Below are 14680 nucleotides of genomic sequence, written 5' to 3'. Positions count from 1 at the left end.
CTATTTGACATTTTATTCGATATTTCCAATACTCGAAGGAATATCCATCATGAGGGTTGGTCATCTGATTTCGGGGCGCAGTCATACGCGAGCGTGACATGATCTTGAGCGATTGTCGGTCTCGTCTCCTCGTTTGGTTGAGCTGAGCTGCATTTCCGACTCCCATTGCCCATATTTCTGCTCGCCTTTTCACCGGTTTGTTCCAAGCGCAGGAGCGATACAAGCCTTCATATCTCTATTCCCTCCAGGTTATATTCAATTCACAATCTTACTACAAGTTTTGAGCTTTCCTACGGCCTTCATGCTGAGAGCTTCGCTATCTATAAGCACAGTACCTTCCTTTTAAATATACGGCAAGGGAGTCCACGCAAAACATCACTTTGCGTATGTGGCGCTTTCTGCCTATTGCCCATTTCCCATTTTGACAGCCGGAGGTAGCCCGCATCCGTATTTACCATGTCAGCATTCTGGCCTTTTTCCGGCTGGTCTATGCCACAAACTCTTCAAAAGCGGCTCCTCAAGTTCTTGTTGAAAAGGGCCATAGGGCAGTTTCTGGCCTCTGAACTGAATCTGGAAAATTTGGACGTCGAGTTGGGAAAAGGCCAAGTTGTCCTTAAAGATTTGGAGTTAAATCTAGAGGTGGGCTTAAGCACACTGCCGGGTCCCCGAAAAATAAAGAGGAAAAGCGTAGCGAAAACTGTAGTTTAACGCTCAGAACCCTTTTTCTTCGTAGGTTCTAAACGATCTAGCAGCGGATTTACCGGTTATCGTCACGGATGGACGCATCTCACGAATACAGGCCTCTGTGCCATGGAAGGATCTGGGAACAAGCGATTGCATCCTTGAGTTTGACGGCCTCTATCTTGAACTCATGTCTTTGCGGGAAGATCCCGAGAATGGTTAGCAAAACAATATGTTTCACATCATTTTACAAGCCGATCTGATTCAATTGCCTATTGAAGGATTGTCTAGATCATCGCAAATGTCGGAATCCCATATCATGTCCTCTTCAATCCATTTTGCGGAAAACTTTCTTCGTAGTGAAGTATCAGATGAAGACGACTTAGGTCTAGCTTTTGATCGCAAATCCAATCGTTCATCGGCAAATGATCGTCCCGCGTCAACATCTTTCTCCACGAACCAGGGAACACCACCAAGTGGAAGCAGAGACACGGGCCTTGAAGGCTTGCAAGTCCTTGCCCGGCTTATTGATAAAATACTGGCCAAAGTGAAGGTCGTGGCCAAAAACACCGTCGTAAGACTGTCTCATCGCTCCCAGATTTCCATTGCCCCAACAATTATGGGTTCAGGAGATTCTCCTGTGGAATACCATCTGGAGTTAACTATACCCACCCTGAGCTATGGAGATGAAACTCTGGGTCTTGGCGACGACGAATCTGATCCTTTGCATCCAACGACAGTGAAGATCACGAAGGTGATAAGATTTGCAGGGATTAGCATCAATCTCAGTCAACTGAAAGATGGTGGAGAATCTTCTGTCACGGAGTACGTTTGGACTGACGTTCTGGCGACCACGTCCAGTGACCAAGAAAATTGGGCTCGCATCATCTTTGAGAAAAGCTTGGAGGAGCCTCTGGCTGATAGTGCTAGACTCGACTCCTCAGTTAACCGAGCTATGCAGAGCTCCGGCATGCGCATTGAATGTTTGCTAGACTCCATTTGCGCTCTAATTGATCCGAGTCAAATGACATTGTTGAAGGAGATTTTTGCGGCTGTACGTGAAGGGCAAGATATACTGACTTACAGCAGGCAAGTTGGAATGGCCGACGAAAGGATATCTGGATATGGTGAGCCGCCACCTTCAGGGGATTACGGTGTTTTTGCCTCACGATCAGATCAAGGGCCGGGCGCTTGGCCTGGCAACGCCAATTCTCCCCAAGCGCCTGTGTCGTTGCCACCAAACTCCTTTTCAACAAAAATGCCCATATCTATGCATCTCCATCTTCGCCAGTGCGACATTTATCTACCCTATCAGATCCCGCCACTTGACTTCGATAAGTCGCAACTCTATAAAGTATACTTTTCGGGGCGCAGCTCTGCTTCTGCTACAGGTGTTCCTTCCGATATGTCGACAAGTTTTGTCACGCAGATGAACACTAGGCTCAACGCCGGTAATGGCGCTCTGGATGAAGTGGTTGCTGGGATACTAGGTGCGAACCATCTCAAGATCGGCGTTGAGAATACCGTTGTCGACATGTCGACTTTGGAGAGCAATGCAAACCAAGATATGGATCATATTTTGGAAGTCAGTGTGGGGAACGTTTCCATACTGGAATGGATGGAACACGACCTCAGACCAGGTAAGCATGATAACGTTTAGCAGCTTCAGCAAGTCCGGATGAGTGCATACTGAATGCGCTGTTTGTCGCGGTTTACTAGCATCTACTGGTCGGCGTCGACCCTCAAAGGGTGCCTACTCTTGCATTGTCTTTTTTGATCCTGGTGTAAAAGTAACCCCAGTTGCGGGACTATACAATCAGCTAAAGACGTGTCAACCGCCCAAGGCTGAGGTTGTTTACGATTTTCCTGGGAGATCAAATAATGTGCAGATGAAGACACCTGCTATTAGATGCACGTTTGAATCCGCGACAAGCTCGAACACGGCGCATACCTGGCCTGACTTCGAGTCTGCAATGCTTCGTCATGTCAATGTGGAGTTGTCCCCTTTGCATTTGTTCTTCGATGTCGAGATCATGGAACGTGTCAGCCGGCTCTTCTCGGGTAAGACGGGTACATGTGATGTCTATGGCGACAATTCGAGTGCACACGAAGATGATCCATTTCAAAGGTACCTACTTCTATTATCGTACAATTCGTGTTCTGTCAGAGAACCCAATAAGGCCCGGTTAACATGTGCAACTGGTCGCATTTCAGGACTGGCACTGCAGTTGGGTTCATCATGGACGACCTGACCCAAAGCGCTTCAAACATGGTATGTTTGCGGTACATAGTACGTCTCCTATGGCGATACAACTGACTGTCATCTGGCAGCCTGCGGCGCATGTTGATTACAGGATTAGTATCAAAACAGCCGTCTGCAGATGCTGGCTCACCTTACCACGAGTTGCAGATGGCATCAGAAATGGACACGAACGGCCGCTAAGGTACATCTGAGGCTCTTCCCGATATCAGCCAATTTTTGACTCATGGATTATATTCAATGGAACAACAGAGGGCGGCATTCTCACATGTTATTGGTGGACTTCATTGACCCGAGCATCGTTACATCGACTGGACCATCCGGCAGTTCTAATACCAGACGATCTAGCTTGGGATCGCTTCATCAACGCGTGCCTAGCAATTGCTGTAGTGGTGACCAGCGAGAAACGCGTCGTTGGGCCATGGACTGCCAGAACATTGGGGTGGCCCTCGCGCGCAGAGTTGACGGAGAGAAAGGTGAGAGTCTTACCGTCCTCTAACTATAGTAGTAATTAATCTCACGGTCGTGCTTTTCCGTTTCCCGTAGTTGCCATCAAAGCCTTTGCCTCCTGCGGCTCTTTCGCGCCAGAATCTGCTGGAACGTCAGCGCCTGTGCCAACGCGACCAAATGTCGAAGTAACGGTGCGCTCTCATATCTGCGATTCTCTCCTTGAGCGTCCAACCGCCGACGTTTTTGCTACCCCTACCGGGCTTACGTTTAATCGAGAAGTTGATGATGACGCATCAGGAGGTTTTGGTTTTCAAAGTTGGTATGACATTGGATCAACTGGAAGGAGTCCCAGAATTCCGTCGGAACATGGCACAGATGAAAAACAGGAAGATTTGCTTTGGTTCAAACACAGGACGATTGAGGAATCGGTAGGATCAGGATAAATGATTCAACCTGATTTGGTGCATCTTATCCTTATATTTAACTGTTGCAGCTTATTCATCTAAATTGTTACTTTCCAATTTGCCATCTCAACCTTATCAAAGCCGATTACGACCTACTACAAGTGTTGATAAACGAGATTACTCTTTTCCAATCAATAGCCAAAACCGAAGAGCAACCATCTTCACCGTCCCCGCCCCGAACTGCAACTGCCAACCTCCTCAAGTTTGGCCAACTGCCTGACGTCGATTCTCAACCAACGCAGAGCAAGTTACGCCCTGACATCCAAAATAGCAACAGTGCAAATGAAGTCCCTCAGACGTGGGGGGGTCACTCCAACTCCAAGGTCGTCAGAAAGCCATCGACGTTCAGTGCCGTGGCAACTTGCGACTCATGTGAGAGCTGAAGTCGTCATGCGCGCATAACCATTGCCATGTAACTGACATGTGGGAATAGTTAGAGCAAGTATTCATCTGGAGGTACAAAACGGTGCAGAAGCTACAAACATTGCAAACACATCTTATTCGTGTGCACTGGACGACTTGCACTTTTTCCTCATCAATGGACACATGGGGAAGGTACGCTGAGAGTGACTTTCGCGGTAGTGGCTTGTGCTCATATTTTCCGACAGCACGCGTCCTACTTGTGGATCGACGCAGACGACTTGTCCTTCAACAATGTTGCTTCACCGTTGAACCCGGCCATGACTTACCTCTACCGAACGCTTCCGAAGAATTTTGAGGTGAGTGCACGACAGAGACCGCTTGCGCTTCAGGTACGGCGAGCGCCAATTGTCTCCACATACTAGGCCAAACAAATGCTGTCGATATCGTCACTTATGGCGTACGATGAGGAGCTGAACATGAAGGAGACAACAGCTTCTATTACTCTGAACGCATTCACCGTTCGTTATGTCATGGGTTCACCTGTGTTACCGGATCTTGGAGCCTTCCTTAAGGAACCTTCAGAGGTTGGATCTCTCGTCACTCGATGACATTCCATACCAATTATGCTAAATTGCGATGTCACTCGAATCTAGCTGGTCTTTGTCGATATGGCTAACCGTTTCACAAAGCTGTACGTGAATCTCACGGACGCCTGCGTGGATTATCAACCACTCTACATGCCAATTCGCTCGGTGCTACTCGTCGATAGCGCGAAGGTTGTATGACAACGTAAAATGTCACTATCCTACAGATGCATCTTACCATTATGGTCGTCCCCTATCCAGATTTCTTGCAATCTGATACCAGAATCACCAACAATCGGACTCAAAATATTGGTTTATAATTCGTCGGTCCTCGTTGCGGAGGGCGATCTGAAGCGACGTCATAGTGAAGGTGAATCACATGGAGCAGATGGATACATAAATACCCGCAAACACTTTACGGTTAGTTGACATTTACCCCATCTGTAGTCTTCCGTGATTCTGATACTTGAGTATCACAGAGCCTAGGATTTGCCAATGTGGGGGGGTGCGACTTTCTTGACATAGCTGTGAGAACCAATAGTGGCAGCATTCTTCCCTACCTTGAGGTAACGTATGCTACTATGCACGGTGGTACCGAGCACCATACCAATGTAGCATTCTACGCAGGTGGACATAACCAATAATCAGCTGTCGATTGACACTTGTGCGGACACGTATCTGACATTGCTGGCGTTGATCAAGTACTTGACAGAGGCAGGCGACCTACCTAAGGAAACGTAGGTGCAAGCAGCCTCCCAAAATTACAGCTTGGATATAGAGCTAATTTTAGTCTAGGACCGAGGATTTACCGGTGCCGCGGACGCCAGAGCAGAGAATGCAGAATCCTTCGTCGGACCAAGGGCATGATAATGATTTGCTAGGTAACGGGACGATTGACACTTGCATGCTGTTATATTAATTGACTAATGGTCCCTTTAGCAAGTCTTGATGAGGAGGCATTCAAGGGCCAGAAAGGGAAAAAGGTCGCGACATCATCTGTTGACCTTCAAATGGAAGATGTTGACGATGCACTTAGTCAAAGCGTCCTGATCCAGTTTGATGACGAAGATGGATCATTTTCTCCTACCAGCTTCGATGAGTTTGACTTTGGCATCACAGGCTCCCCTACTCTTTCCAGCCCTGAAGCATCCCGAGCAAATCAGTCAACGGGCACAGCGGCGACAGAGGGAGCCGTCTACCTGCTTGAAGATCCTGCCGCGTTTCATATTATCGATGACTTCTTCTCTAGACCTTTACCAGAGTCGGATATGCAAAACACCTCGACGATGAACCCAACCTCGTAAGTGTACAGAAGTTTGCGCCATCAAAGGGACAAGCATACTGAATAGTCGCCGAATGCCAGGAATGACAAGTGCCTGACGCGCATCAGGATCCGTGATTTTGATGTTTCATGGAAGATCTATGATGGGTATGACTGGAATAAAACCCGTGAAGCGGTGTTCGAACACAGCATGCAGGCAGCCAAGGGGAAAGCAACGAATTGGAAAAACAGAGAAAGTGGTACAGGGCGAACAGGCCGTAGAGATAGCCCTGTTACCACCGCTACCCCTTCCTCCTATGAATTTGATGTCTCCTCAGAAATGAGCTACCGAAATGACGAAAATATTGGCTTCGAGATTGGGAACTACTTCCTCCCAACACTGCAGCAGCCAGTCCCCCAGCTCTCCGATGAGCAACGCACACGGGAGCAAGAGCGTGAAGAGACGGGAAGTGTGCATAGTAACACCAGCAATCTCAGTGCACGTTCGCGGGACACTACTGCTACCTCCATGAGCACAGCTCAGCGTAAACGCCCCACTTCTGCGGACGATCTTGTCCGATCTCAGACAAGTCAGCTAATGTTTAAGGCTTATGCTTTAAATATTGATTATGATTTGTTCCCGGACGAGGCACAGACTGCCTGGCGTCTGTTATTGACCGTTCGCGATTTCGAAATTATTGACAACGTTAGGACATCGCGATGGCGAAAGTTTTTATCATACCTCCGTCCGGATGGGGATGCCTTGCCAAGGGAAACCAGCAGCAATATGATCCGAGCTGACCTCAGTAGCGTGAGGCCTACACCGGAGTCGTTAGGGAACGAAGAGTTCAGATTGAAGGCGAGAATTCTTATTTATAAATGGCTATGATTTGAAGCGTAGCGTTAACACTTGGTCTTGTAGGTTGATCTCCTACCTTTGAGAATGCATATTGATCAGGATGCACTCAGTTGCCTGTTACGCTTTTTCGCTTTTGAAGCTCCGCCTAGCGATGCTGCCGTGGGGCAAAAGAAACCTGACAATACGTTCTTCCGTAAGTACCAATTAACATAGCAGTTGGCGAATGTCATCTCACATTTCCTGCAGAACTGTGTGACATTCAGCCTGTGTCCGTCAAGGTCGATTACAAACCGAAGCATGTCGATTATGCTAATTTAAAAGGAGGAAATTTCATTGAGATCATGAACTTCTTCCAGTTGGATGGCGCGGAGATGACCTTGAGGGGCGTGCGACTAACCGGGGTAGGTGGACTACTGTTTAATTGTCTTCATTTTCACAGGACTAATAAGAGCGGTTCACTGACAGGTTAAAGGATGGGCTCGATTGATGGAGGGCATTCTAAGCCAGTGGCTACCTCATATCCGCGACACTCAAGTTCCACGGGTGGTTTCGGGGGTCTCTGGTGTGAGGTCATTGGTCAACATTGGTTCTGGATTGGCAGATCTCGTCCTCCTTCCCATTGAGCAGTACAAAAAAGACGGCAGAATAATTCGAGGCTTGCAAAAGGGTGCACGCTCCTTTGCAAAGGCCGCAACTACGGAAACGATAAAACTGGGGACAAAGTTGGCTGTCGGAACACAAGTGTTACTTGAGCACGCTGATGAGATTCTTACTGGGGATGATGCTAGTCGTCATGGCGATGACGTTTCCGGGTCTTCTTCTTGGCCATCGTCCTTGGAGCAAGTGAGCAAGTACTCGGAACAGCCGCGAGACGTTAAGGAAGGCGTCGAGCTTGCTTATCGCAGCTTAAGTCGAAATGTGGCTACAGCAGCACGGACGGTATTTGCTGTCCCTATGGAAGTATACGAGAACAATGGAGCACAGGTACAGTAGCAAGAGTCTTTCAATTGATTATTCAAAACTGAAAAGTAAATGGAAATGTGTATGATAGGGAACTGTTCGAGCTGTTATACGAGCTGTGCCGGTAGCTGTCCTCAAGCCGATGATCGGCGCCACGGAAGCTGTTTCAAAAACGCTAATGGGTTTGCAGAACACAATTGACCCGAGCAAGCGATTGCAAATGGAGGACAAGTGAGTGTTTCCAAGTTTGTTCGCTCCGCCCGTTCATGTTCGGGTGACTTAACATTTTCGCACATTGTAGGTATAAAGGATAGGGTTGAAGTTTTATAGTTTTTAGTTTTGTTTGATATTGCGAAGTTTCTTTTACGGGCATATTCTCGGGCATGTAAATATCATTGGCATAGATAGGATTTTTGCGCAAACCACTCTGTACTCTGATGCCAATAGGGCGGCAAACTAGTAGGGAGATGGGTTGTTGTATGAAGATTTGACGGTGTAATGATGGATGATGTAAAGGTCAAAACCATTGGTATAAATTCTTATAAGTACATATTCTACAATTCGTCATGCTCATGAGCGTCTTCCTCATCCTCTTCCTGTTTTGCTGCCTTCTCGGCAGGGTCCTCTCGTGGGGGAGCGGGAACTACTTTCACATTGGCTTCTTTCCTAGAATCCACGCCAAGCCGTTCCCTCACAACCTTCTCCACCTTCTGGGCGAAGTCGGTCGGATTCCGAACGGCAAATCCTGATGCGATGGCCGTTGATTCGAACAAGACGTATACAGAATCGTTGAGGTCATCACTCTTGCCATCGTTCACCTTCTTAAGAAGTGCTTCGATGATGGGGTGATCCTATTCCATCGTATCAGTATCTGCATAGTGAAGAGGGATCAACGCTGCACGCATCGCTGACTTACCGGGTTGATCTCAAAGATTTTCTTCTGTTTTAGATACATCGCAGTGCGGAAATCATCTTTTTGGCCCAGTGCCTGTGCTTGTAGGATCCTTTCCATCGCTCCAGACACTCCCCATTCATTCGACAGAACGGCACATGGGGATTTTGTAAGCTGTTTTGAAATTCGGACCGTGTCAACCCACTCCTTTAGCGTTTCTTTCAAGTAATCCTTTAGGGGTTGGAATTTATCTTCCAGCTCCTTCAAATCTTCCGCGCTTTTCTCGTCTATAAAAGCGGGCAAATTTGAGCATGTGCTGCAACACCTAAACAAAGACCTTGACAAACGTCAATCACCTTCATCACCGTATTTGACACCAGATTTTCCAACGTGTTGTAGCTTCTTGCCCTCATAATCATCCAAGTTACCAGTGAGATATTCATCGATCGGATCATTCATGTACTAACGTGATAAGATATTAGACGGAGTTGATCAAGGTGATGTATTCGATGCCTGCTCACCAGCACTTCATAGCCACGAGCGATGAGCTTCTCCACAAATGGTGAGGTTGAGAAAGCCTCAATGCTCTCGCCAGTTATGAAATAGATTTGAGGCTGTCCTTTCCGCATACGTGAGACATACTCGTCAAGTGTAGTGTAGTTGCTCGAGTGAGAGGATCGGAATCGTAACAGCTTCATCAACTTCTTTTTGTGGGCGCGGTCTTCGATGACGCCAAGCTTGATGGCATGTCCAAAGTTCTTCCACAACTCCATGTATTTCTCTTCGTCGCTGACAGCGAGCGCTTTGAACATGTCCAGTGCCTTGCCAATGATACGCTTTTTCATGACCTTGAGGGCTGCGTGTTGCTGCAAGGTCTCGCGAGAAACATTTAAAGGAAGGTCGTCCGAGTCTATGAGACCCTTTAGGAAGCTGAGCCACCTCGGCAAGAAGTTCGGAAGCTCGTCTGTGATGAATACACGTCGGACAAATAGCTTGATGTTATGAAACCAGTCATCTGAACCTTGAAGGAAGGTCGGCGGCGGGCTTTTTGGGACAAACAAAATTGACTTGAACTCTACTTCTCCCTCCCCACGGAAGTGAATATAGGTCAAAGGTTCTTGGTAATCCTTAGTAAATGACTTATAGAATTCATTGTACTCCTTCTCCTCAACCTCGTTGGGACGACGTGTCCAAATCGGTTTATGCTCGTTGGTCAATTCCCAGTCACTAACAGTTTTAGTTACAGTCTTTGTTTTGGGCTTTTCTTCCTTCTCGGTCACGTCTTCGATTTCTTCGTCCAGATCAGGAGATGTGTCTTCCTCAGCCTCAATGGGGACCTCTTCTGTTTCTGTACGTGTTGTCCAGAGATAAATCGGGAAGTTGATAAATTCGCTGTACCGTTTGATGAGATCGCGAATCTTGGAGTCATTGAGGTACTCCAGCTCATCATCTTTCAAATGCAGCGTTATCTGAGTTCCACGCCCCAAAGTGTTTCCTCTGGGATCCTCCATGATTCTGAAATCTGAAAATTTGGTATCAGAGTGTTGTTCTTATAAGATTTCGTTCGACAATAACAATTGCTTTTACCATTCTCTGAGGTTGACTCCCAGATGTACTGTTTGTCCGCATTGTTTTTGCTTACTACCGTGACGCGATCGGCGACCACTGCGGAACATTGTAGGTAAGTATGTTTCCGTTTGGAATGACGTGTACTCGGTACACTCACAAAATGCGGAATAGAAACCGACTCCAAACTGGCCAATTAGGTTGGTATCGTTCTTCTGTGCCTCAATTGCTGCGAGGAACTCGGCGGTGCCCGACTAGACGCCAAGCACTTATTTTCAGCATCCACCCGGATATAAGTTTTAAAATCAATCTGGTGTCATCCTTACCTTAGCAATAGTTCCCAAGTTCGTCTTCAGGTCGGCCTTTGTCATGCCAATCCCAGTGTCCGTAATTGTCAAAGTCTTTCGTTCCTTATCGGCTACTATGGTAATCTTTAGATCCGTCGTGTCACCCAGAGCCTCTTTGCTGGTCAGGCTCCGAAAACGAATCTTATCCAAAGCATCCGAAGCATTCTATAGCAAATAGAGGTACGTAAGTGGGCTGCGTCAACCCTCCACACAAAGATTTCAGCAACATACAGATATTAGCTCACGGAGGAAGATTTCTGCGCGGGAAAGATGTTTATAAGACTTGTTTACTAGCTGAATTTACGGCCGCATCAATCCGTACCTTTGGTTTTATACAGGCTGTTAATAATCAATTTCATCAACCGGTTGACTTCGGTCTCGAACTGGAATTTTTCTCCGCTACTCTTCAACTTTGCTTCTTCCTCAGGAGTTAAAACAGAGAAGCCGGGTGGAGGCGTCAAGGTGTTCGCCTCGGAAGGAGCACCTGCCTCGGCAGATGTACTGGCGCTAACCGTAGACACGGTCAGTAGAACGAGGCCCAACACCGCCCCAACCAGGAGCAATGCGCGAGTAAACTTCATCTTTCTTGCTATTGAGGCAGTATCAGCAAAGACGATACGGTTACAAGAGTGAATGAGGAACCAAAGACCGTGTTCCAACGATTGCTACCAACCGATTGCGTCGGATACACTCCAGGAATCTTGGAAAGATGAGTGGAACGGTATGGAAAGTCCTTATGCGCAGCATCACTTGCAATAAGTCCATATTAAGCAAATGAATACGCTGGCCGCCCTTCATTGGTTCGATTACATCAGCACCGTCAACTATCACTCACCTCTGGGTTTGTTTTTAATGTCTTCCAGACGCAGATGAACCTTCCTGCGCAAGAGCATCCCAATACCTTGTCCTCTGAGAATCATTGCATTGTATACATCAAATCGGGATATCTGGGTGACCGTGTAATTTATGACTGACTAGTTACTGTTTTCATTCAGATCCAGCCTTCTACAAATGTAATGCTTATCCCATGTGAACCAAGTCTACTAAGTTATCTTTCGGTTCCCGCATACTGTCTGGGAAGAATTCGAGGAGTGTTTCATAAAGTTCCGTGCGTGACTGATATGGGTCTTCAGCAGCTTTTGCAACAGGCTGGTCAGACATGTATGACAGACTCGAATGAAAGCGCGCGATGAACTCACCACCGGACATTTTGTTCGCTGCAGAGCTCCCCTCATTGTTTCCTGTTTCAGTGTCTAACACTCCGCCCACCCTTGGGCCAACCCCAACACCAGTAGCAAGTCCTCCCACTCCCCGTCCGGTATCAGATCCGCCTCCACATGCTTTCAAAGTCATCGGTACAGCACCTATACCACCGCTACCCCCTATTGCTGGTATTGAGCCACTTGGTCGCCAATTGAACAGAAATTGCGTTAGTTCCCGGAACTCCCGACTTTCTTGCTCATCCGAATGGTCCACCACCTCCGCCAATTCAGTTTGTAAGTATTTTAATGCAGCTAATGGATCTCCTACGCTGCACATCTCTCGGAATTTCTGGCGTCGGATGTGGAACTTGGCGCGCCTGAGCACATCGTTGGGATTTGGTCTACGTGGCCAGACTACGATGAGCACATTATCCTGTCCCTAGCGCAATTTGTGCTTCATACCTTATAAGCCAAAGCTCCCAGAAATCGTCCAGCCTCAAATTTGGATTGCCCATCTCACCGGGATTACCTCCAAACAAGAACTGGCATTTTCGCTTGGGGTCGTAAACGAGCTGATGTGCAAATCGTGGACATGGTTCTTTATCTGCCATGGACGACCAATAGGCACTTCCGGTATTTTCATTCTGATACACCTTTGTCCATCGGTCCTTGCGGATGTTATACACCCAGAAGGAGTTTTTGACCGTCTCTTGAGTGGTATTCTTCTCGCGCATGAGCCCGCTCAATACATAGAACTCGCCTAAATCCGAGTCAATTGTGGCTCGCTGGGTAAAACCAGCATCTGGCCCCCCCTGTTTGCTGTAGTCACGCGAGGTCTCATGTACCGTATCCGTGTCAATCTCATACACATAAAAATCAGAGAGATAATCCTTGTTTCGTTGGCCAGCGAATATGTATAGTTCCCGAGTGCGGGGATTAAGGAGCATTGAATGACCAATGCGCGATTTTAGCTGAATGGAGTGCTCAGGTTGTGAGGTGTCAGTGCGGATCAACCTCCACTGGTTGTGTGAAATGGAGTACGCATATAATCCAGAGTAAACGGTCTGATTGGGGTCGGGGCCTATTGTCCGTCCTCCAAAGACGTACAAGACTTGAGTATCGGAATCTACCACCATTTGGTGGTCGTAGATCAGCTCCGGGCCACTTTCTTCCTGTAACACATGTGTAAGTTGAGATTAGGCGGCTGAGTTTGTAGTCGATGATCACCCTACCGCAGTGTTGATGCTAATGCGCGTCCATGTACCGCTCGCAACATCAAATCTCCAGAAATCGCTCTCGAGATTAACATTGGGCCGACTGTCTGGATCGACATATCTACCCAACGTGTAGAGTTGCTTTGTTTTTGGATCGAAGCAAATCTTGTGGCAGGACCGCGGGCCGGGGCCACCTTGCCTGAAATTCCTTCTTATCAGCACTATGTCGATAACAAGGACATGTTCGAAAATATACCTTCTAGTGTCCATACTAATGCAGATCCATTTCCTGATATCTTGATCAAATACCCAGAAGTCTGCCAGGTCCTTTGAACCGTCCCATCCACCAAACAGATACACTCTCCCTGAGTCAGGATCTATCGCCATTTGATGCCCACCTCGCATGCACGGACTGTCCTCCTCTGTCAGTGCAACGGGCATAAGTTCGCAATAACCGTTAAGATAACACAAGGATGATGTATACAAACCAGAGTCTTCCGGTACAATTTTTTTCCACAAAGGCCGGTATGTGCATTCACTGATATAATCCTGGAACAAATTTCGTTCGGCTGCTTGGCGGATGAGGTCCTCCGCAGTGGTGAAGTCGCCATTTATTACCTACACACCAATGAATGTGTCAGTGGCTTTCAACATCAGGATACTGCAGTAAGTCCCATTGTACGAACCAAATGCCGATGTAGTTCGGTCAATAGGGGATCCTCTAATTGCAATTGCGTCCGCTGTTGTAGTGATCCAAACGTGTCCAAATAATTTCGCTGCCGGAAGTGTTTTAAGCATAATCTAATAACTTCATTTTCGCGGTACTGTTGACGAACATACATACAACTCAGTATTACAGACGCATTTACACCAGCGGGTCAGCACTTACATTAATGTAGTCCCAATATGCCTTCTCCACAATCTCGCTCTGGCAAATTCCTCGTAGCTCCACGTACCATATACTGAAATTGAAGTTTGCACCCCACGCCAGGAGAGGTACAATCTTGATGTATTGGCATGGGAATATCACGTCGTTCGCCTTGTGCTTTAGCGAGAAGGTCTCTGGTTCACTATCATTTCGTAAACCGCAGTGAAGCAGTTCGATCATGTTGTTCGGTGAAAGTCCCCCAAATACTTTAAACTCCTTTAAATTACAGACATGGACCTTGTGATACTTTCCAAATGTGATCGTGTGCACAATGGATAATTTGTCGAGTTTTATCGTAATGTATTGGAGCTGGTTATTGCTACCGCTGGACCAGCGCGAAGACTGATCTTGGGGCTTGTTGACCATGATGTGTTTGGGATGGTAGCTGGCGGAATGGCTTGACCATGAGTGTATATCATAGCTCAGCTTCTCGGGGACAATCTTTACTTGCTGCATTGGAGGAGGCGAACCAGTCTCAGTAGCTTGTTGTTGCTGAAGTCTTCTCTTCGCGTCGTTTATATCATCATTACCGGACATTGCATGTACCCGGTGGAGAAAGGAATTCATGCTTCGGGCACTGGACATCCGACACGGAATAAATACTCCACACTATTCCCAACGTGTCCACCTTACTAGGACTCTTGTAATG

The 14680-nt window shown here is 47.3% G+C and overlaps 2 protein-coding genes across 2 annotated transcripts; one reads left to right on the top strand and one right to left on the bottom strand.

The window, feature by feature from the left end:
- Nucleotides 1-71: 71 nt before the first annotated feature.
- SPPG_02892 (uncharacterized protein) lies at nt 72-8470 on the top strand. Its single transcript, XM_016751182.1, has 24 exons — nt 72-639; nt 734-899; nt 963-2321; nt 2401-2809; nt 2896-2953; nt 3013-3125; nt 3194-3417; nt 3488-3819; nt 3885-4227; nt 4289-4410; nt 4464-4574; nt 4641-4802; nt 4872-4994; nt 5064-5222; nt 5282-5368; nt 5430-5539; nt 5598-5683; nt 5742-6102; nt 6166-6922; nt 6986-7115; nt 7169-7323; nt 7388-7906; nt 7974-8113; nt 8184-8470. The coding sequence occupies exons 1-24, from the start codon at nt 457-459 to the stop codon at nt 8194-8196; spliced, it is 6222 nt and encodes a 2073-aa protein (XP_016610467.1). The 5' UTR covers nt 72-456; the 3' UTR covers nt 8197-8470.
- SPPG_02891 (uncharacterized protein) lies at nt 8355-14598 on the bottom strand (the record flags this gene model as incomplete). Its single annotated transcript, XM_016751181.1, has 19 exons — nt 8355-8733; nt 8799-9061; nt 9131-9236; nt 9296-10296; nt 10362-10439; nt 10501-10594; nt 10667-10852; nt 10919-10944; nt 11010-11276; nt 11361-11420; nt 11523-11661; nt 11723-11823; nt 11887-12290; nt 12352-13061; nt 13122-13302; nt 13360-13525; nt 13592-13721; nt 13790-13927; nt 13993-14598. 19 exons carry the CDS (start codon nt 14596-14598, stop codon nt 8437-8439), a joined length of 4953 nt encoding a protein of 1650 aa, XP_016610466.1. The 3' UTR covers nt 8355-8436.
- Between the last annotated feature and the right edge of the window lie 82 nt (nt 14599-14680).

The sequence above is a fragment of the Spizellomyces punctatus genome (assembly GCF_000182565.1).
Source record: "Spizellomyces punctatus DAOM BR117 chromosome Unknown supercont1.4, whole genome shotgun sequence".
Classification (NCBI taxonomy): Eukaryota; Fungi; Chytridiomycota; class Chytridiomycetes; order Spizellomycetales; family Spizellomycetaceae; genus Spizellomyces; species Spizellomyces punctatus.
The sequence above is the reverse complement of the archived record's forward strand: the minus strand, read 5'-3'. Positions and strand labels throughout refer to the sequence as shown.